The 20,990-nt window shown below is 42.0% G+C and overlaps 1 protein-coding gene across 3 annotated transcripts; it reads left to right on the top strand.

Moving 5' to 3' along the window:
* Positions 1-840: 840 nt before the first annotated feature.
* Positions 841-20,822, top strand: NDUFV3 (NADH:ubiquinone oxidoreductase subunit V3). 3 transcript variants are annotated; one of them, XR_005226032.2, is made up of 5 exons: positions 949-1,117; positions 7,274-7,367; positions 15,125-16,090; positions 16,495-16,748; positions 20,553-20,688. XR_005226032.2 is itself a non-coding variant. In XM_007064482.4 (4 exons), exons 1-4 carry the CDS (start codon positions 1,070-1,072, stop codon positions 20,717-20,719), a joined length of 1,275 nt encoding a protein of 424 aa, XP_007064544.1. In that variant the 5' UTR covers positions 841-1,069; the 3' UTR covers positions 20,720-20,822. The 3 variants fall into 3 exon arrangements, 2 of the variants coding, with proteins under 2 accessions (XP_007064544.1, XP_043394094.1); XM_007064482.4 differs by lacking the exon at positions 16,495-16,748 and having other exon boundaries at positions 841-1,117; positions 20,553-20,822; XM_043538159.1 differs by lacking the exons at positions 949-1,117; positions 16,495-16,748 and adding an exon at positions 7,077-7,179 and having other exon boundaries at positions 7,248-7,367; positions 20,553-20,822.
* The last annotated feature ends 168 nt before the right edge of the window (positions 20,823-20,990 follow it).

The following is a 20,990-nucleotide window of genomic DNA, read 5'->3' as shown; positions in this document are numbered from 1 at the left end:
CTCTAGCTGGTAACACTGGATACTTCAGGGGGTTGATTCTGTGCATATAGTCCTAAAAAGTAATTATTAATACTTATTTCATTTGGCACTCTGTTTAAAAGTGCTTTTCTAATATCACTAACTAGTTAAGAAAAGCAGTACTTGTGTCACCTTAGAGATGAACGCATTTATTTGAGCATAAGCGTTTGTGAGCTACAGCGAATACAGACTAACACAGCTGCTACTCTGAAACCTAACTAGATAAGCTATTTTTAAAATGTCACTGCACCTTCACCTGTTGTTGCTATTTAGACTTTGTTATGCACTGTGTTCATATTTCCAAGTGAAAATTTAATTACATGGCATGCTCCTTGCTAGTATACTGGTTCCCTGCAAAATTAAGATCTAATCTTGCACAACACTTAATACTGGAGGTACTAAGCCCTCTGTTTAGTAGTTGTTGTTTTGCAGGATTGAGGCCTTAGAAAATTGCACTGAAAAGAGCTAACAACGTCTTGTTGGAAAATCTTTGTCTTTACAAAAGATCATAGCTATAACCTTCTCTCCCGTTCTTTGGATGCTTCAGGACTGGCACTATACATGGAACAGTCCTGTGGCTGAAGCACAGGGATGTGAAGTCATGACCCCAGCAGCAGAGACAGAAGTCCACCTACCCCTCTGCAACCAGGCTGGAGTATGCACTCCTGCCTGCCTGCTGCTACCCCAACGCTTCTCCTGTTTTGCTGGACGTGCTCTTGGGCAGGTCACCGTCACTGGCACACTGTGCTTCAGCTTCCTCCGCTGTGAGGGGGGGGCTGGTCCCCTCACAGGGAGTGGGGGCTCCTCATGTAGGTGGGGCTATCATGCATGCAGGCCGCTGCCACCAGCACCAGCGAGCGCAGGAGTAGGGCTGGCTCCTGTGGCGGTGGGCGGGGCAGATGGAACGCTGCCGGCCAGGGGGCGGAGTCTCTGCACCGAGGCCCGCCCACCCCGCGGGGACACTCAGAACGAGGCCCGGAGGGGTGGGTACCGTTGCTGCTGGTGCCGTGTTTCCCCGCGGCGTCGGGGGACGGGTGGGGGAGACACAGACATGGCCGCCTCCTCGCTGCTGGGCTGCGGCCGGGCCGTGACTCTCAAGGTAAGCGGCGGGGCTGATGCTCTCCCGTGGGCGGGGGTAAGAGGGGTGCAAACACCGGTCCCCGCTTGGCCGGCTCGCGTGAGTGGGACTTCCCGTTCAAATCAACTCAGGGCTGCGGCTCCCGTTTGGAGCGCATGCGCCAGAACTCAGCCACGCCCCCCCGCCTTTGCGTACAGCGTCCCAAGGGGCCCGGGGCTCCTCGGGCGGGGGCGCAAGGACAGTAGCAATTACGCATGCGTCCGGACTCTGCCGCCACTCCAGTCGCCCTGGTTCAGTTTCCCTGGCTGGGGAGAGGCGGAGTGTGGCTAGTGCGCATGCGTCCTGTTCTCTGTGCTTCACCTTCCCAGAGGGAGCCTGGACACAATGAGGGAGGGGTGGGGCACCATAGGTGCTGCGCATGCGTCTGTGGGTGCGGCTGGGTGGGTCGGGCCTGTGCATGTGCTGGGAGGGCTCAGCCTTCTGCTGACCCGGAGGAGGGATTCTGAGGCTGCTGCCCCTTGTGCTGGATGGGCGGGGCAGTGCTGTGGCAAGAGGCCGCTCCGCTCTGGAGCCAAGGGTGGCCAACTTTCTACTTGCACAAAACTGAACACCACTGCCCTGCCCCCCGCTCACTCCATCTCGGCCCCCTTTTAGTGCCCCCCCCCCCCCGCTTGCTGTCTTCACCCTCACTTGCTCATTTTCACGGGGTTGGGGTGTGAGGGCTCCAGCTGGGGGTGTGGGCTTTGGGGTGGGGCTGGGGATGAGGGGTTGGGGGTGCAGGAGGGTGCTCTGGGCTGGGGATGAGTGGTTTGGAGGGAGGGGGATTAGGGCTGGAGAAGGGGGTTGGGGCATGGGAGTGGGTCAGGGTTGCAGGCTTCAGGTGGCGCTTTCCTCAAGCAGCTCCTGGAAGCCGCGGCATGTCCCTTCTCCGGCTCCTATGCGGAGGCACAGCCAAGTGGCTCTGCGCTGCTCCATCTGCAGGCAGCGGCCTGCACAACTCCCATTGGCCATGGTTCCCAGTGACAGAAAACCAGACAGCTGGCAACCCTATGTGGAGACCTGCCTGCATACAGCAGTGCTGTGGCTAGGAGCATGGCGTTGTGCTGTCCCCTTGTAGTCCCAACCAGAGTGGTGTGCTCAGTGCCCTGCTGTAGACAGGCCTCTCTCTGCACTGGAGCCTGGCTGGAAAATCTGGGAAATGTGTTACTGCAGATTTTCAAAACATTCCAGCTTGTTTGCCTGATGGCATGCTTCAATAGCCAGGACTGCTATTGTCCCTCCTAGCAAGGCCCAGGCTCCATGTCTGGTCATGCCCACACCAGGGGAGAAAAGTGTGTCTAATACTTGTTAGCCTTCCTCCTGAAGAAAAGGCCCAGGCAGACTGGACTTCATTTGATGCAATCTGTTAGAATGATGCTTGAAAATAGTTTCAAACATGGCTATAAGTAGGCTTGGAAGGATTAGATTTTTACCAGTAAATGTCAATATCACTGTCCATACGCAAACTGATGAAAAATATCCCATTGATAATGATCAAAATTTAGAGATAGAGAAAGTAAGAAAAAAGCTGCCTGAGAACTTATTACAGTCAAAAATCCAGTGACTTAGACTTTTAAATTAGGCTTGTTACAAATGGACTAGTGAATGAATAGTAATAACAGGTCTGAGTTATTGATTTAAGGATATTGCTTCTCTGGGTTTTTTTTTTTGGCTAAGATCAATTATAGTTCTTGACGTGATGTTGACAATTTGTGTTTTAATTTTTAAAACTTTAAATTTTTAATCTCAATATCTACTGTTATTAAATAATTATTGTTTGACTCCACCCCAGTTTCCTGCAACTGTGAAAATTTAAATCAATATAAAAATAAAAAATGCTTAAAAATAAACAATATTATGTGTCAACATAAAAAAAAAATAGAATTCTGCCAACCCTAGTTATAAGCTCTGCAACGAGTCTTAAATGTTTCTACACAATAATGCAAGAAACAGATCGAGGTGAAAACAAATCTCATGCTTCAAAAAGTAAATTTACTATAATTGGCATCAGGAAGAAAATCCTACACACACATACTGTACCTCATTTTACATTTGACTGTGTGTGTTTAAACTGATTTTTGTCTTTCTTTAATAGGTAGTGGCTACTGCCTGACACTGAGCTAGATAGGTAGGTAGTCCATGACCAGATCTCAAATTCTGTTCCATGTGCCTCAGAGATACAGAGTTGGCAAAAAACTACTGTGTATCTTTAGGCTTGGAAGGATTAGATTTTTATCAGTAAATGTCAATTTCAGTGTACACGCACAAACTGACAAAAACATTTCTATTGATGATAATGTACAGATAGGCAAAAAGTAAGAATTTATTAGTTAGATTTAAGGATATACTTTGATGTGTGATGTTTACAATTTGTGTTTTAACAGTTACAATGCTTTAACTTTTTGAATCTCAACATCTACAGTCATTAAATAATTATTGTCCCACATCCCTCAGAATTTTCCCGCTATTGTGAAAATTTAAATAGATAAAAATAGAAAAAAAGTTCAAAAATAAACATTAATATTATCTGCCAAAATTATTATTTTTTAAATTAATTTCTGCCAAACCTATGTATCGTTTTCTACCAAAACAGAATTGTTCACTGCTACATGCTTTAGGAGTGTAGCCCACGGTGTCAACAAACATTTGAGCTTTACTTGCTGTTTGCTTTTTCTGTTTTTTTCCTTTTAGTGCAATATAACATAAACCAGGACACAGTATGGCAGAATATAAAACATGATCCAATACAGCCAAAAAGGTCATTCTGGAAGGAAACAGTGTAAACAACAAATAATTCCTCTACAGAATAAGACTATAATGCTTGAATGCACACTGGGCAGCATTACCCTGACCCTTCTGGAAAAATGGTTCATTGACTGTGGGGAGGGTCGGGAGAGAGGAGAAGCCCTTGAAATCTTTCCAGCACAGACTGTTCAGTTTTGTCTAAACTAGAAAAAAATGAGTACTGTACCTGTATTACAGCGGCTGCGCCAAACAGCTTCAGCTTTGGTCTCGAGAGGCATTTTTATCACTGTATCATGAAATTTGGGTCTAAGCATTGTTGTTGGCTGGCTGATCCAGTATGAATACTATTATTTTTTTCTAATATAGATGCTCTCCAGAAGTATAAATGCAAAAGGTTGTGTTTTTTGCATGTTTTGTGAAATTTCTTTCTTCTTGAACAGAAAAGGATTAAAACTCAGAGGTATTTTCTTTGGGCTCAATATTTGGATAATGCCAATAATATTAGTTTTGGAAGAGCATTTTGGCCCTTTCTGTGCTACATAAATAACAGTCAGAGGCTCTGGTAACAAAATAGTTGTCCCCTGACCTGGTTTTACAGTAGGGTTTAAAATTTGCAGAGTGAGCTACAGGAAGCCATGAACGTATGCAATTTTTAAACTTGTAAGTGCTCCATAGCTGTTTTCTTTTAAATGAAAATTGCTACTGTGTAAGTTAAGGAACACTACTAGGTTTTTTAAATTTCTAGTCCAACCCCCCTCACCCCTGCCCCCCTAAAATTCCTAAACATTTTAAAAGCAAGGAAATAAATAGTGAGGGGTAGGTAAATAAATACTTAAATGTATTCGCTGTTCATAGAATCTTACATATGCATGTGTAAAATCACATTGCCCTGGCTCAGAACAGTCCTAACTGCCTGCATAGAGCTTCGCTATATGTATTTCATAACCACAGCTTTTGAGAAATTTTTGCAATAGTTGTCTACAGTTGAAAATGTGGTACATTTTATAGACACATTGGAAACACTCTTCTATTCTGGCAGTAGTAGTTGGGGTTGATGGTTGGGGTGTTTGTGTAGAGTTGATTGGATGTAGGTAGAAGTGATCTGTATATGAGCGGTAGGTGTGGGTCTCCAATTCAGAATGGGAAAGGTGCAATGGGATTTCTAATTTATATAAGAAGCATGGATAAATTAGATTGGATTTTTTGCCCCTCCAGTCTTTTCCCCCTTCAAATTCCACCTAATATTCCAAAAGGTGTTTCTGCAATGTGTATTGAGAATAGACAGTAAAATGTGATTGTGATGGGGGACTGTTGTCTTGCCTATATACGAGAGAGTAAAAAGCACAATTTTGGAGTATCTGGCTGTCATAAACATACAGCTAAGGGTAGCATAAAATCCCTCCTTTACCTGTAAAGGGTTAAGAAACTCAGATAACCTGGTTGGCACATGACCAAAAGATACTTTCAAATCTGTGGGGGAAGGTTTTTCTTTGTGTTCTCTCGGAGCCAGAGAGGGACCAGGAGCAGGAAAAAACATCTCTTAAAACCCTGTCTGAAATGAGGTCTAGGATTACAAAAATTGTAAGTAAAACAAGGAAAGGCGTTAGATTATCTTTTGTTTTAGCTTGTGAATTTTCCCTGTGCTAAGAGGGAGGTTTATCTCTGTTTTTAGTAACTTTAAAGTTTTGCCTAGTGGGAAATCCTCTGTGTTTTGAGTCTGATTACCCTGTAAAGTTACCTTCCATCCTGATTTTACAGAGGTGCTTCTTTTACTTCTTTTCTTTATAATAAAGTTCTGTTTTTAAGAATCTGATTGGGGTTTTTAGTGTCCTAAAAATCCAAGGGTCTGGTCTGTGTTCACCAGGTTTACCTATTTGGTTGGTAGATTATTCTCAAGCCTCCCCAGGAAAGGGGGTGAAGTGGCTTGGGGGGATATTTTAAGGAAACAGGAACTCCAAGTGGTCCTTTTCCTGAATCTTTGTCTAACTCATTTGGTGGTGGCATCAGTACCCATCCAAGGACAAGGAAGGATTTGTGCCTTGGGGAAGTTTTTAACCTAAGCTGGTAGAAATAAGCTTAGGGGGTCTTTCATGCATGTCCCCCGCATCTGTACCCTAGAGTTCAGAGTGGGGAGGGAACCCTGACACTGGCTAATAAAGTTAGGGGACTCCGGACCATATGAAGCAGGAGAGTCATGACTTAATAGAGTTTGTAGCCTGCAGTGGAACTGCATAAGGGGAGCTGGTCGAAACCCCAATATTTGGGTTGCCTATGCTTTCCATTATAGAGAATGTAATGGATCCTTTTTGCAGCTTACCAGAAACCCTCACTGTTACAAAGAGCCTGGCCTGGGTTCTGAACAAGCAGCAGATATTCTGCTGCCAGACAGCTGTTATGAGAGTAGCCAGGGCAGTGGAAAGAGACTGGAGCGGGTTCCCTCCATAACTTCTCTCCAGACCCAGCTTGTGGTTCCAGTGTCTCATGCACATACCCTCCTAGGAGCACCATTGTTGTAGGAGCCCTTCCACCTCCCAGGTGGGGAAAAAGAGAGCCAGACGAGGCTCCATCCAAACCATGACCTGGATGCAGCAGAGCTTCTGTGAAGAAGAGCTCTGTAGAGCTTGAAAGCATGTCTCTCTCACCAACAGAAGTTGGACCAATGAAAGATATTACCTCACCAACCTTGTCTCTCTAAAATCCTGGGACCAACACTGCTTCATAAACACTGCATACAGATTTATGGTTGTTCATGCAACCTTAACTTGGCCTCCTTGTGCATATGCATTAGGATCTTGCAGTTACATGTTCGCATACTGTCTTTTGCACAGGCTCCTCATCAGTGCACAGCTTGGATGTGCACTGGGGACAGATAACGGTAAATCTAGTAGTTCCCAAAGTGTGAGTGCTTGGCTTTGCAGCCTAATGTTTTCTTAACATTTTTGTATGTAATATAATGTAGGGTGAGTGGGTGTCATGAGCATTTCTGGTCTATAATTTCATATTGTAAGAGATTCTATGAGTTGAGTGTGTTAAACTAAACAAACATTTAAAAGTATGGAAGGAAACAGGTAAAGCTAGATAGTTAAACTGTACTATTCCTTGGTATAAGTGGTATACATAGATAGCATCAGTATTTTATCTGTATAATTTAGGAACAGGAATTTCTGATTAGTCTCTGCTGTTTCACAGAAAGTAAATCTGTGAGAGGAATCTCAATGAGATAACCGTTCCACCATCACCTTTCTACTGCATCCAGGGAATTCACGTCAATCATCCGTCTTTGCACCTTATGGAAATCAGTAGTTAACAGTAAATCAGAAGAACACTACAGATGAAAAATCAAAGTTCTATCTAATAAAAAAATAAGAGATTTGTTTGATTTTAATTTTGCAGACTTTACAGCTAGAAGCATGGGGACTCCGAAGCCTCTCTCCATCTCTTTCTCTCTGCACCAAATCAGAGGGCTCTGAAAAAGGTCAAGAAAAGAGTAAGATATTTATTTTTTCTTAAATTGATGGTTGTGTGCATTTGTCATGTATATGAGCACATTAAAATAGGTGCACAACTAATAGAAACTTCATTTTTTCATTTGGTATTTAACAAGAAGCAATTGAATGGCTTTTTAGTCTGTAGAATGTCCAGATTACAAATTTTAATTTAATTTAAATTTGTGACTTATTCTTCTATGTCATGAAACTATTTATAAATCTTAAGGGGGAGGGGCAGTTTTATCGATTTTGATTTTCATAAACATAATCCATATCAGAGGACTCCCACACTCTGGGCACCTTTGACATACATTTAATACTCCTGGGGGAATTCTGCGCCACTGTGCAATGCAGAATTTTGCAGAAATTAATGTACTTGCAGAATTTCCTTTTCCCCACAGAAATGGGTTGCAGTGCTGCTAGCCACCACTATGGGCCGCTGGACCCAGCAGAACCCAGCTTGCACATAGAAGACATTGCTGGAGGGAGGGAGAGGGAGTTAGAGGTTTCCTGGCAGCTGCAGTTCCCAGCATGCCCTGAGGGAAGGAGAAGGTGGCACACAGGAAACTCTGTGCAAGCCTGGGACCAAGCATCAGGCTGTTTCTCTCTCTCTGGGGAGAGGGTGTCTGGGCTGGGGGGGGCAGAGCTGGGCTCTGGGGGAGGAGTGGGTGCGGGTATCTGAGCTGGGGGCCCCGTGGCTGGGCTCTGGGAGGGAGGTGGTTCAGGTGTATTGGCTGGCAGGGCCCCACGGCTGGGCTTTTGGGGGGCAGGGGTTGTGGGTGTCTGGCCCCCTGGCTTGGCTTGGGGGGTGGGGAAGAGGGCAGAAAAACAGGAACTGGGTTGTCATAGCGGTTTCTTTAACTCTCTACTCCTGGGGGTATTTTTGTGTGTCTGTATTGTTACAGACATACTTGCGGACAGGTATTTTGAAATAAATTACAAAAATAATTGAAACTGGTGCGATTATGTAATGTTATTTTGACAAAAAAAATTGCAGAATTTTAAAATATTGTGCAGAGAATTTTTAATTTTTTTGGCACAGAATGCCCCCAGAAGTAATTTAAAAACAAAATGCTATAGGACCATATGAAACTGTCCAAAACAACAGCTTCCCATCACACTTCATCTTATTGTCAGTCAGCAAACCAATAAAACTTAAACCCTTCACCACATGGAAATTCCACCCTCAACTGCCTCCACCTGCACTAGTTCTTACCAAACAGATGGGTTTTGCCACACGCCCATGTTAGCAAAGGACTAGTTGCAACTGGTTTATATCAGGCAAAATGTAGACCTATGTATTGTAAGCCAGGGGTTCTCAACCTTTTTCTTTCTGAGGCCCCCCCTGACATGTTAGAAAAACTTCACAGCCCACCTGTGCCACAGCATCTGGTTTTCTGCATATAAACAGCAGGGCTGGCATTAAGGGGTAGCAAGCAGGGCACTGCCCGGGGCCCCAAACCACAGGGGCACCATAAAGCTAAGTTTCTAAGACTTCTGCTTCAGATTCAAGTGGCAGGGCTTGGGCTTCAGCCCCATGCTGTGGGGATTCGGCTTTCTGCCCTGGGCCACAGCGAGTCTAATGCTGGTCCTGTTTGGCGGCTCCCCTGAAACCTGCTCGCGGTGGCCCTGGACCCCTGGTTGAGAACCACTGTTGTAAGCCAAACATTTCTTTCCTGCCCACCCCAGTGCAGCCAATACGCCTAAAATCTTACCTGCGACAGCTAAGCTATTGGATTCCTTGGCCTCAGTTTAGCAGATTGCTGGGATCCCAGTATGAAGTGGCTTTGGCATGTGAACAAAGTGACTGTAATGAGTCTCCGAAATTCACTTTTCACCTGTAACTAGAGATGAGTATAAACTGTAAAACTTGGATCTGGACTTCAAACATTCCCCTCACAGCCTGGGACATTGGCCTCTGGTGGGTTGGGGGTATAGCCCATTATAAAGAAAGGTACTATTTGCAAGATAATGTTGGTGTTGCACTAGCACCTAGGGACCCCATTTATGGAGCAGGGCCCCATTGTGCTGGATGCTGCACAAACATGGAACAAAAAGCAGTCCTTCCCCTGAAGAGCTTGCAAACTAAGTAGAATACAGATCTGGGTTGGAACTTTGAAATACTCAGAAAGCTCAAGGATATTTGGATCATCTCTGCCTGTGACCTAAGTCAGAATCTGGACATAAATTTCAAAAAGAGAGAGCAGGATAGACTAATTTTTAAATCATGGACTTCAATCATGATTCAAATCAGTGACCAGAAAACCTTGATTTAAATAATGGCTTTTAATCTTGTTTTGCATTTATACTTTTTTAGTTATTTTCCTCAAGAAAGTGATTCTCATTGGCTGTTAAAACATGTTAATTTGCATTTAAATATAGCCATTACACTAAATTTGGTGCTTTTTGCAAACCAGGAGGATACACTATTTCTATACATGTTTATTTAATCAATTATGTAGCTTAATTTATATTTATTTGGATTATTAATCTTTTACTTTGTTAGAAAAAGCTTAATGATGCATTTCTTCATTGATCATGATTAATTTTTTATTTGTGATTTGTATCAGGCTTTATTTGGATGCAAATTAAAATTAAAGGCACAGAAACATTTTTAAACAGTTTTTATTAGTTAAATAAAACTACCTTTTATGTGCTGGATATATAACAAAAAATATTTATCAAAACATGTTTTGCATATACAACTAACTTCCTTATTAAAGAAAGGAAGCATTATCTGTAGTTAGTGTATTCAACTGATTGGTTTCAGAGTAACAGCTGTATTAGTCTGTATTCGCAAAAAGAAAAGGAGTTCTTGTGGCACCTTAGAGACTAACCCATTTATTTGAGCATAAGCTTTCGTGAGCTACAGCTCACTTCTTCGGAATCCGATGAAGTGAGCTGTAGCTCACGAAAGCTTATGCTCAAATAAATGGGTTAGTCTCTAAGGTGCCACAAGAACTCCTTTTCTTTTTGTATTCAACTGATTGTTTCTAGGTTACCAGTCCTTCAAGATTTTAGAACTAGTAGCTCTCTTTCCAGTAGAGATAAGGAGGTGTTCGTACCATTATACAAGGCACTGGTGAGACCTCATCTGGAATATTGTGTGCAGTTCTGGTCTCCCATGTTTAAGAAAGATGAATTCAAACTGGAACAGGTACAGAGAAGGGCTACTAGGATGATCCGAGGAATGGAAAACCTGTCCTATGAAAGGAGACTCAAAGAGCTCGGCTTGTTTAGCCTAACCAAAAGAAGGCTAAGGGGAGATATGATTGCTATCTATAAATATATCAGAGGGATAAATACCACGGAGGGAGAAGAATTATTTAAGCTAAGCTCAGTACCAATGTGGACACAAGAACAAATGGATATAAACTGGCCATCAGGAAGTTTAGACTTGAAATTAGACAAAGGTTTCTAACCATCAGAGGAGTGAAGTTCTGGAACAGCCTTCCAATGGAAGCAGTTGGAGCAAAAGACAAATCTGGCATCAAGACTAAGCTTGATAAGTTTATGGAAGGGATGATATGATGGGATAGCCTAATTTTGGCAATTAATCGATCTTCAACTATTAGCGGTAGATGTGCCCAATGGCCTGTGATGGGATGTTAGATGGGATGCGATCTGAGTTACTACAGAGAATTCTTTCCTGGGTGTCTGGCTGCTGAGTCTTGCCCACATGCTCAGGGTTTAGCTGATCGCCATATTTGGGGTCAGGAAGTAATTTTCCTCCAGGGCAGATTGGCAGAGGGCCTGGGGGTTTTTCGCCTTCCTCTGCAACGTGGGATATGGGTCACTTGCTGGAGGATTCTCTGCACCTCGAAGTCTTCAAACCACGATTTGGGGACTTCAGTAGCTGAGACATAGGTTAGAGGTTTGTTACAGGAGTGGGTGGGTGAGATTCTGTGGCCTTCGTTGTGCAGGAGGTCAGACTAGACGATCATAATGGTCCCTTCCGACCTTAAAGTCTATGATTCTATGATTCATCCCCTTACACCTTGTCTTTGGATTGGAAGAGGAAAATAAGCCTTCCTGTTTTTTAAACTTCTAATTGGTTTCTTAACTTTGAATGAACATTGAACTGAACTAGTTGAATAAACTGAAATAAAGATGTTCTCTCTGCACTTGGAGAAGAAGCTATTGCTGTCAAAAGCAGGTTTCGTACTTCAAACTCTCATTCCAATTGCTTCCACAAATTCAGTGATTTGACTTTCTTTAAAAGTTGGCAGCAAATGTACTGCTTAATATTATATAAATGATTTTATAGATTATAGAAAGTTTGTTTTAATATAGGTTGTCACAATTTCAAATTTAATTTTAAATAGTTTTTTAAAATAAACCTGTATTTAATTAAAATTTAAAAAATTGATTTTTTTAAATCAACCGATTCTTATCCACCCTGCGATAGAGTATTTATAAAATGCTGTAATATCTAGATCCTGTCCCTTTTTTTAATCACTTAAAGTGAGTAAAAGTTAAGTAACAATTTCAGCTACATGTTTGTAAATAAAAATTGACCAGACTAAAGATCAAGGCCCTAATACTACAAAAATAATTCAGAATCTTGGACTTTTACTCCTGAGCAAAAAGTGGACTTCATGGACTTCAAGAGCATGTGCTTCTGGATCCCTTCAAAGAGTTGGGGCCAATGACCTGTTTTTTTTAATGTTTTCATAAAAAATGGAAACAGTTGCTTAAATGCCCTCAATCTCAGTTTAGCATTATTTTAGGAAAATACTGATTGGGATTTTATGAAAAAGTAGAAAATGATAGTATCTGATCCATAACAATCATGTTGGTTGCTTGTAATTTAAGCTTTATACATGTACATGTATGTCAATCCCAAACTTTCCATTTTTCAGTATTTTTTAGGAGGTTAGGACTGAGCATATCTTGTTAGAAAATAACATACAGTTAGCTGTTTTTATTTGTTCAACTTGTACATTGCATCTATTAGTTATTTTCTAGGCATATGCAAAATTTAAATAACTTAATAATCACACATGTCAAAGACAGATTAAAAAGAACCTGCCTGAAAAGATTTCTCCAAAACAAACTCTCCCAATCCCTAACCTTGATCTCTGAAAAAGCTTGGGAAATAAAACCTTGGATAGCTTACCCAAGAGCCTTTGTGGCCTTCCCGTCATTGATAATGCTCAGAAAAGTACAAACTTAAAATACTTTAAATCAATAGCTGCTGCCAGTTACTGTTGTGTATAGTATCTTTGTTTCGAAGCATGGTTTTGGTATAATTATTGTTTTATGTATATTTTTATATGGTATTTTTAGGGTTGTCATCACTGTAGTATCATAGCATCAATTTTCTGGAATCTCTAACTCTTGTAAGCCTCTGGATAGTGTAGAAAAAGACCAATTAGGACATCTTCCTTTGAGTACATGATTATTCCATCCAGTGTATTTTATTGGTAATAAAAATACATAGAACACAGCCTGATTTTTCAGATCCCAGCTTGAGGAGGTGTGAAAATCTTCTTTGCCTTGATAAAATGAACACATTTGTTGTGGAAATCACTGACGGAACAAAAATGACATTTCCATATTCTATTTTTCTGAAAATGAATACATTTTAAACTGGTTCTACTTGTCCTGCTGGCTGCTGTTTTCTATCATTTAGAGCCTCTGCTGATGATACCACTGTTATGTTTATCTTCTAAGTCACTCATGAGGATAATATGTCCATGCCAGCCACTGAAAGGGACATGTTATCGTTCCAACAGAGCCAGTTCAGTTCAATGTTAGTTGAGTGCATCCTGTGGTACAAAGCTGGAAGCACCTCAATATTGCTAGTCAAAAAGCTTGGTAATATAGCCACTGACTTCGCGAAAATGCTCTTCTGCTCAGTGTCGAACTAAACTTCTATACCATTAATAATTTGATCGCATGGTTAATGATATATGCTGACAAATATAATATTTCACTCTTCACTGAATTTTAAATCATAATCTTTTTTTCCAGTCTTTAATGATGCACAGTATTAATACTCCATTTGAGTGATTTCAGTATTGCTGCTGCCTTCTTTTGTTCAGTTTCTAAAGACTTCCCAGCATGAATACAACTCCAGCTTTTGCTCTGTTTATATTCCCCCCCACCCCACCCCAGCCACCACGGACTCTTGTGTTTACATTGCCACGTCCTGTGTATTTAATACAAATCTTTTTATATTTGAATAAACTTTCTCAAATATCAGTGACAATGCCTGTAGACCATGGCGTCTGGGTTGATGACCCAGTATTTGATTTTGCTGTGCCTTACATAAAAATTTCAGAGACACAAACTTTAAGTTAATAATACCTATATAATAAATCAGTATTTAACTTAAACTACTGTATTTGAAATATAAATAAAAGAACAATATTTCTCTTCATGAAATGTTTTTAATTTCATGCATCTGTGACTTCTCTTATGTCTTAACTCGCATGTTGCTGAAGGCTTAACTGTACTCAGAATCGCTTATTTCTCATACATCCTAATTAATCTCCATAACTAAAACTGGTGGAAAAAGTATGTGTAGAAATAATCAATACCCTGTGAACTATGTGGTACGGTTAGATCCAAGTTATGCAGCATAGACTTCCAAGTTATGAGGCAGAGCTACACTAAACTACACACCAAAGTGGGAATCATGCAGCTATTTGTGGGAGTAGTGGGAGAGTTTAGTAGTGCTGCATGGCAGCTGCCAGCTCTTCCTGAAGCTCTCCCTGTCCTCACAAGAATAGTCTCTGTCACTGGTCTTCCACTCCTCCAGCAGACCACACAATCTGCCTTGAGTACCTAAGGCCCACGGGTGGGTAACAGTTTAGAAGTTACTGCTTTCTTTCCAGCTCCCCAATCGAGACAGTAAAATTTAGTGGAGGTACCCACGTCTACTCAGAGAAAGAGTGGGCAGGCTGGCAATTTCTCTTAGCTTGCTACCGTCCCCAGTATGGAATAATCAGAGAGCCGATGACAGGATCAGGAAATCCACTGAAACGTCCATGTGGAGAAATCCCAGCACAGAGAAACAGACAGAGAGGAAGAAGGCAGGAAGGCAAAATAGCAAGTGGAGAAGCTCAAGAACAGGAAGGGGCAGCATTTTGTGGCTGTGCATCACACAAACAAGGTTTTATGTAACAATTCAGCAGGCAAATTATGGGGACACTTTTACAGCCAGTTACTTTATACTGTATATGAGGTCTTGAACAAGGGAGAGACCTGTAGCCATCTAAACATCATTCATGAGTTATCCCTCTGTTGCTTATGAAGATAGCTATTCTGTTGTGATGGTTATCAGAATGATCACTCAGTAGTTCGTGTTCTTTGTTGTCTTGTTCTTAGGTTTCTATCTATCACTGTAGTATCTGAGTACCTCACATGTGGTAATGAATTTATTCTAACACCCTTGTGAAATAGGAAGATATATTTGTCCCTCTTTAGTCATGGGGAGCTGAGGCACAGAGAAAGACAGTGACATTGCAGAGCTCTCACAAGAATTCAGACTCAGCAAGGAATAAAAGCCAGATCTCATATGAGTTCCAGTCCTAGCAATAAAGAATGTCTGATGCTAAGTAGAGTTCAGATATATGCACAATATAGAAAAGGTAACTATCTGTTCCAGGGTTGTGCAATTAGTGAAATTACACTTTCAAATTTGATTTTTATATCAGAGCAGTTCAGAAACTTAACGTTGGATGTTTAGGAACTCCAAATTAACAGGAGTGTCAGAAATTATAATAATCCTCTTTATGCCATTTCCTAGATGTGGTGGCACCTCAGGAGAGCACCAAACTGCTGGCCACCAAAACAACAGTTGAATTCCCTAAAAAGTTGTTTCCTAGTTCTCACCCACCATCTGCAAATCAAGGTGAGACCAAGACCATAGCTAGTACTAGCACTGATGAAGCTGTAAAGCTAACGGATGAAGAGGTGAGGAAATTCTTGTCAAGAAAAACTTTGGTAGCATTTCCTGAGCGAGTAACACTTTCCTCACTTGAGGGAAAGGCTTCTATAACAAGAGGAGGGTTGAGCAAGAAGTTGGCTGAGAAAGAGTCTTCATCCAGCTCCGAATCAGATTCTAGCTCTGATTCTGATGAAGAAGATAGTGCCTCAGGAGTTGCCACTAAAACCAGAGTAGAGTTTCCAAGACACGATCCCTTCTTTTTTGAGAACAGAACGGTGAAGGTAATGACATTGGCAGACAAGAGCTTGTCCCAGAAAGGAGATAAAGAATATATACCTAAGAAGAAGCCTTACAGACCAGAAATTGAGGCGCCTCACATCAAGCAGATGGAGTCTGGTAAAACAGCAACAGCCAACAGTAAAATATTAAAGTCAGAAACAAGAAAACCTTCCATGAAACAAAGCCTAAAAGGGACAGATTTGCAGAAGTCCATCTCAAAAACACAGGCTGAAGAGAGCCAAAAGCTGACTGCCGTCAGACTTAAGGAACCTAGGCACTTGGCGGAGACTCCCATTGGAGCCCCACCAGCAGCAGCACAGCTAAAAGTTCCGCCAGAGCCTCAGCAAGAAGTGGAGCAAAAGCTGACTTTATTGAGATGGGAAGAAACCGAGACAAGGGAGGTACAGGAGACTGAGACAAAAGAAAAAGCTGCTCCTAAACTACAAGAGGAGTTTTTGAAGGAGACACCGTTCATGGTAAACACTACAACAGAGGAGATCATTCAAGAAGCTGGAGCTCAGACTGAAGAGCAAGGCACTATACAGGGTACAGCTTTAAATTGTTTGAACTATATTGGTTCTTCTGGGGCTGGGGCTTGAAATAACATTTTAAATTATATCTACAATATCAACTCTTTGATCTGGATTCTCCATATTCTGTTATAAAGCTAGCTGATATAGCACATTGTGGAGGAAAGAGTCACACCTTGGTGATAAATTCTTGCTGTCGTCATGTGTGCTTATGTTGAAAAACTTTCTCTCTCCTTTTTAATATGCAGCTTCTAGTTATGATGGTGGAAGGAAACATATTTTTTTATCTCATTGTACTTATTTTTTTCTTAAATCAACATTATACTTGTTAACAGGTAAGGTAACCACGCTTGTTTCAGTTTTGAGGGACTGTTCTGGTTGGTCATAGCCTGTTGTCATAAAATCAGGATTTTGTTGCAGTTTCAGTAGAACCACATTGAAGACAGCCAGCGACCTCTGCCCAACCTCTGGATTCTTCCCCTTTTCTTCCTGTCTAACTTCTGCGTACAAACCCCGTAGCTGCCTTTCTGCTGAGCTGAATGTGCCACCATCCCATTGCACAGATGCTGCCACCGCCTCCCCCAATTTTGCCATACCACAGATTGCAACAGATTTGGGTAGCATAGGAGGATCACAGGAACAGGAGTTGGCTATGAGACCGGCGGACTTGTAAGGTGAGCAATATGTAAGGCCAGCAAAGGACCCAACGAAATCAATAAGATAGCCAGGGGAGAAAGGGGGCACTGATGTCTCTCTCTATCACACATCATGCATTCCCCAAATCATCTCCCAGACATATATCTGTGTCTCGCCTAACCTTCCTGGTTATAACTGGTCTCCTTAAACAATTCAGTTTCCCACCCACAAGTTGCATGAATCCCACACCATCAGCCCCGCCAGATACTTCCTGTGTTCCCCGTAGTCCAATAAAAGAAAAAATTTCTCCATCCCAATTTGTTCAACACCTTCTGTGGTGCATTCTTTTCTTCCTCCATCCCATGAGAATGTTAGGTGTCCTGTTTTTGACGTTCAAAAATCTGGCTACCATTTTGCTAGCACGCTTAATTTAAAGAACCTGCCTACTTGCAAGGTTGAAAACACAAATAAGGCTATTTGCAAGATCACAATTATTTGCAAGAGCCTTAGATGACAAGTAATGCTTTTTGCATGTCAATTTTCAGGAGACAATGCTGAGCAAAAGGGGTGCAGGTTTTATTTAAAGGAAAAGTCAACCACTAATTTGACCTACCTTCAGCATTAGAATCCAAGGATATTTCCTCAAGATTTTTAAAATACAATCACTGTTATGATTCACCTTGCCAATTTTTTGCCCTTCTGCACATCCAGTGGAAGGAGCTTCTGAAACCTGTAAAACACCTTTCCCTACGTTTGTCTATATTTGATGCTTCTCTCTTTCCCAACAATACTATCCTTAGAGAGCCAAGCCCTGTAGCCTCAGTCACTCCCCTCAGTAGTTAACACCTAGAAAGTAATTAGAAAATTAAATGGGTCTAGTTAACCTCTGGTGAGTTGGAGAAAGGCTTTATTGCAAAATGCACTGCTGCATCAAAGTGAAGTATGAACCATTTTCTTAACTAGTTCGTATTTTAAACAGTGGCCTGGATTCTGCTTTCACTCATTAGAGTAAATCTAGAGTAACTTCATTGAAGTAAATGAAGGAGCCACTTCTTGTTTAAATAGATGTAACTGAGCAAAATCTCGTTTTCATTTAACTATTTTATGGGGACCCTTTCCCCCCCTACCCCCCTCCCTTTTGCTGGTCTTTTTTTATAAACAGATGAGCAATAGTTAACAGTACTGGTCACAGATTTTGTGTAACCTACACTTCCTTCCTGTTTCTGCATTCTTTCATTTATCTGAAAACGCAGCAACCAGACCAACTTGCAAGACATATTGTACATTTTTCCTACTTAGAAATCTGTACTTTAAATTAGCTTCATCCCACAAAGTGGAATAGGAATGCTAAACATTCATCAAAACAAATGTGCCATTAGCTGTTGGTAAGTAAAATTACCAGCAAAGTAACTAAGAAGTGTACCTCCAACTCACTTAACAAGGACATCATGTGAAAAGCTCATTCTGCTTGAGAGAGAGTGTATATGAAGTTTGATGTATGGGGGAAGAATTCAGGAATAAAGTCTTCTTTTGAGGAACCAAGTGCAGTGCATCGTGGGCAAGAAAAAATTGTCTGCTCTTTCCTGAGCATCCATCTCTTGATTTAGAAGGAACCTGTCTTGCAGGTTGACTGTGCTATTTCCTAAGCTTGCTTATTCTTGGAGCTCTTTCCAGCAGAGATTGCAACACCTGGTTCAAATATGTATGTAGTGGTTTCTGTTGTGAGATATACCCTGCTAGGAACTGAATAGAAGGCACTAGATTGTTTGCCTTCATAGTTCTACCTGCCATTTAAACAAAATTGTGATTTGTTACACTTGCAAGAGTCTCAGTTACAAAATGCAACAGATACATGTGTTGAAACATATGGTATCACTGCACCAAAATAGAAAGATTATGGAGAAAACACAATGTTCTGTTTCTTGCTTATTTTTCTGGGAGACTGTCACATTATGAAAGAAACAAATAACTGTAGAAGGTAAAGTTTTTGATATAAAATAAACAAATACAAACCACTGTATACAAGTGGCACAAACTTTTATTGCTAGATCGCACTTAAATTTCTTTCTGACTGTCAACCCTTTTTATATAAAAGTACAGGCTAGCATAAGAAATATGTTTTGCTTTTCTTCTTGCGCTGGAAAAAATTTTCTCACAATTTCCCTTTGTGGTAAAGTGAATTGAACAGTAATGTTGTTATAAAAGATCTTATTTAGATTAGTGTATTCTTTCTAAAGTACAAAAATTAATGCCCGCTTCAGTATATGTGGTATCAGAAATTTAAGCTTTTTATTATTCATTCAGAATTATTTCTTTAGAAAAGAAAGCCAGTGTGAGGTTTTGAAAAGAATAAAGAGTACACAAGAAATTTCATAATGTGGGGGAGAGGGGATTAAAATATAAAGTCCTTGATATATTTTCTGATACAGCCACAGTTGAAATAATTTGTGGAAATCCTTTTTGTAACTAAGTTTTTATTAGAAAATATCATCAGCTTAACTTGTTTTAATGTCCTTATTTTGTGGTCTGACATGATAGATAGAGATAAATGTGTAATTAATGCTCTTTTGCATCTCTTGGCTTGCTAAGTGTCACATAATGTTCTGGCTGTGGGGAGAACCAGGTAGTAAAGCTAAGTGACATTAAGTGTATACTAGGCAACATTCAGGAGAGACCGACTCATTTCCATGAATAGTAAATCATTTGTGTGTTGAAATAAAAACACTGTTGCTAATGTTTTCCACTGTAAGGGAGTCATATATTTGGAATCCTGTGGTAGTTGATTCAAGTAATCTGTTGTTCTGTCTTTTCAATTAAAGATGTGTGATGTGCTTCCTTGGTATTTTATAAGATACAAACAGAAGTTTAGCAACTTTATCCTTACACCAGGGGTGGGCAAACTTTTTGACCGGAGGACCACATCTGGGTGGGGAAATTGCGTGCAGGGCCATGAATGTAGGGCTGGGGCAGGTGGCTGGGGTACGGGAGGGAGTGCGGTGTGCAGGAAGGGGCTAAAGGCAAGGGGTTGGGGAAGAGGAGGGGTGCGGGATGTACAGGGGGGCTCAGGGAAGGGGGTTGGGGTGCAGGACGGGGTACACAGAGTGGGAGGGGGCTCAGGGCAGTGGTGCAGGGAGGGGTGCAGAGTGCGGGAAGGAAGCTTAGGGCAGGGGGTTGGAGTGCAGGCGGGGTGCAGCAGGGGGTTGGGGTGCAGGCAGGGGGCTGAGGGCAGGGAGTTTGGGTGCAGGGGGGTTCGGTGTGCAGGCTCCAGCCTGGCACCGCTTACCTGGAGCTGCTCCAGGGTGGCAGCGGCACGCGCCAGGGCCAGGGCAGAGTCCCTGCCTGCCCTGGCCCCGCGCCATTCCGGGAGGCGGCTGGCACCACGTCCCTGAGGGAGGGGGTGCAGAGGGCTGAGTGTGCAGCCCTTGCCTGTGGATACCTCCCCTGAACTCCCATTGGCTGTGGTTCCCTGTTCCTGGCCAATGGGAGCTTCGGGGGAGGTACTCATAGGCAAGGGCAGTGCGCTCAGCCCTCTGCACCGTCTCCTTCAGGGGCAGCAGGGACGTGGTGCTGGCCGCTTCCTGGAGCGGCGCGGGGCTCGTGGCACCACGGGGGGTGGCAATCCCGTGGGCCAGATCCAAAGCCCTGAGGGGCCGAATCCGGCCCGCAGGCTGTAGTTTGCCCACCCCTGCCTTACACTGTAGCGGCTGACTTTTTTTTTTTTTTTTTTTTTTCTTGTTTCAATGAATGAGGAGCCTCCAACTGTATGGAACTGATGCAGTCAGAAAGAATGTTATCTCTCTTTTGGCATAACCAGGTTCACTAGTCTTCTTTTTGTTCCACAGAGACCAAAACAGCTTCTGCATCTGCACAGGAGGAATTTGATAATTCTACCTACAAGAACCTCCAGCATCATGAATATAATATGTATACCTTTGTGGATTTTGATGTGGAGCTCTCAAAATTCAGACAGCCTCAGCCATCTTCTGGAAGGCTGTCACCGAGGCACTAAAAGAGCCAAGATGAAAAGAAATGTTGAATCTTATTTGAATGAATTGCTCTGACACTGCTGCATTGTCTATATTGTAAAAAATAAATAAACTTGCAGTAACTTATGCTGATGGTTTTGATGAGGACTTCTTGTCTATCACAGTCACTTTGTGTTAGAGTCCATTAGCAAGTTACAAATTAGTCACCCTGACTTCTTCATAATTAGCTTTTCTAGATCCCAGTGCATATTGACACAAGATGTAGTCTAAGTTAGAGGTGGCCAAACCGTGGCT

Source organism: Chelonia mydas, chromosome 1 (genome assembly GCF_015237465.2).
Source record: "Chelonia mydas isolate rCheMyd1 chromosome 1, rCheMyd1.pri.v2, whole genome shotgun sequence".
NCBI lineage: Eukaryota > Metazoa > Chordata > Testudines > Cheloniidae > Chelonia > Chelonia mydas.
Note: the sequence above shows the minus strand (reverse complement) of the source record. Positions and strands in the feature narration are given on the sequence as shown.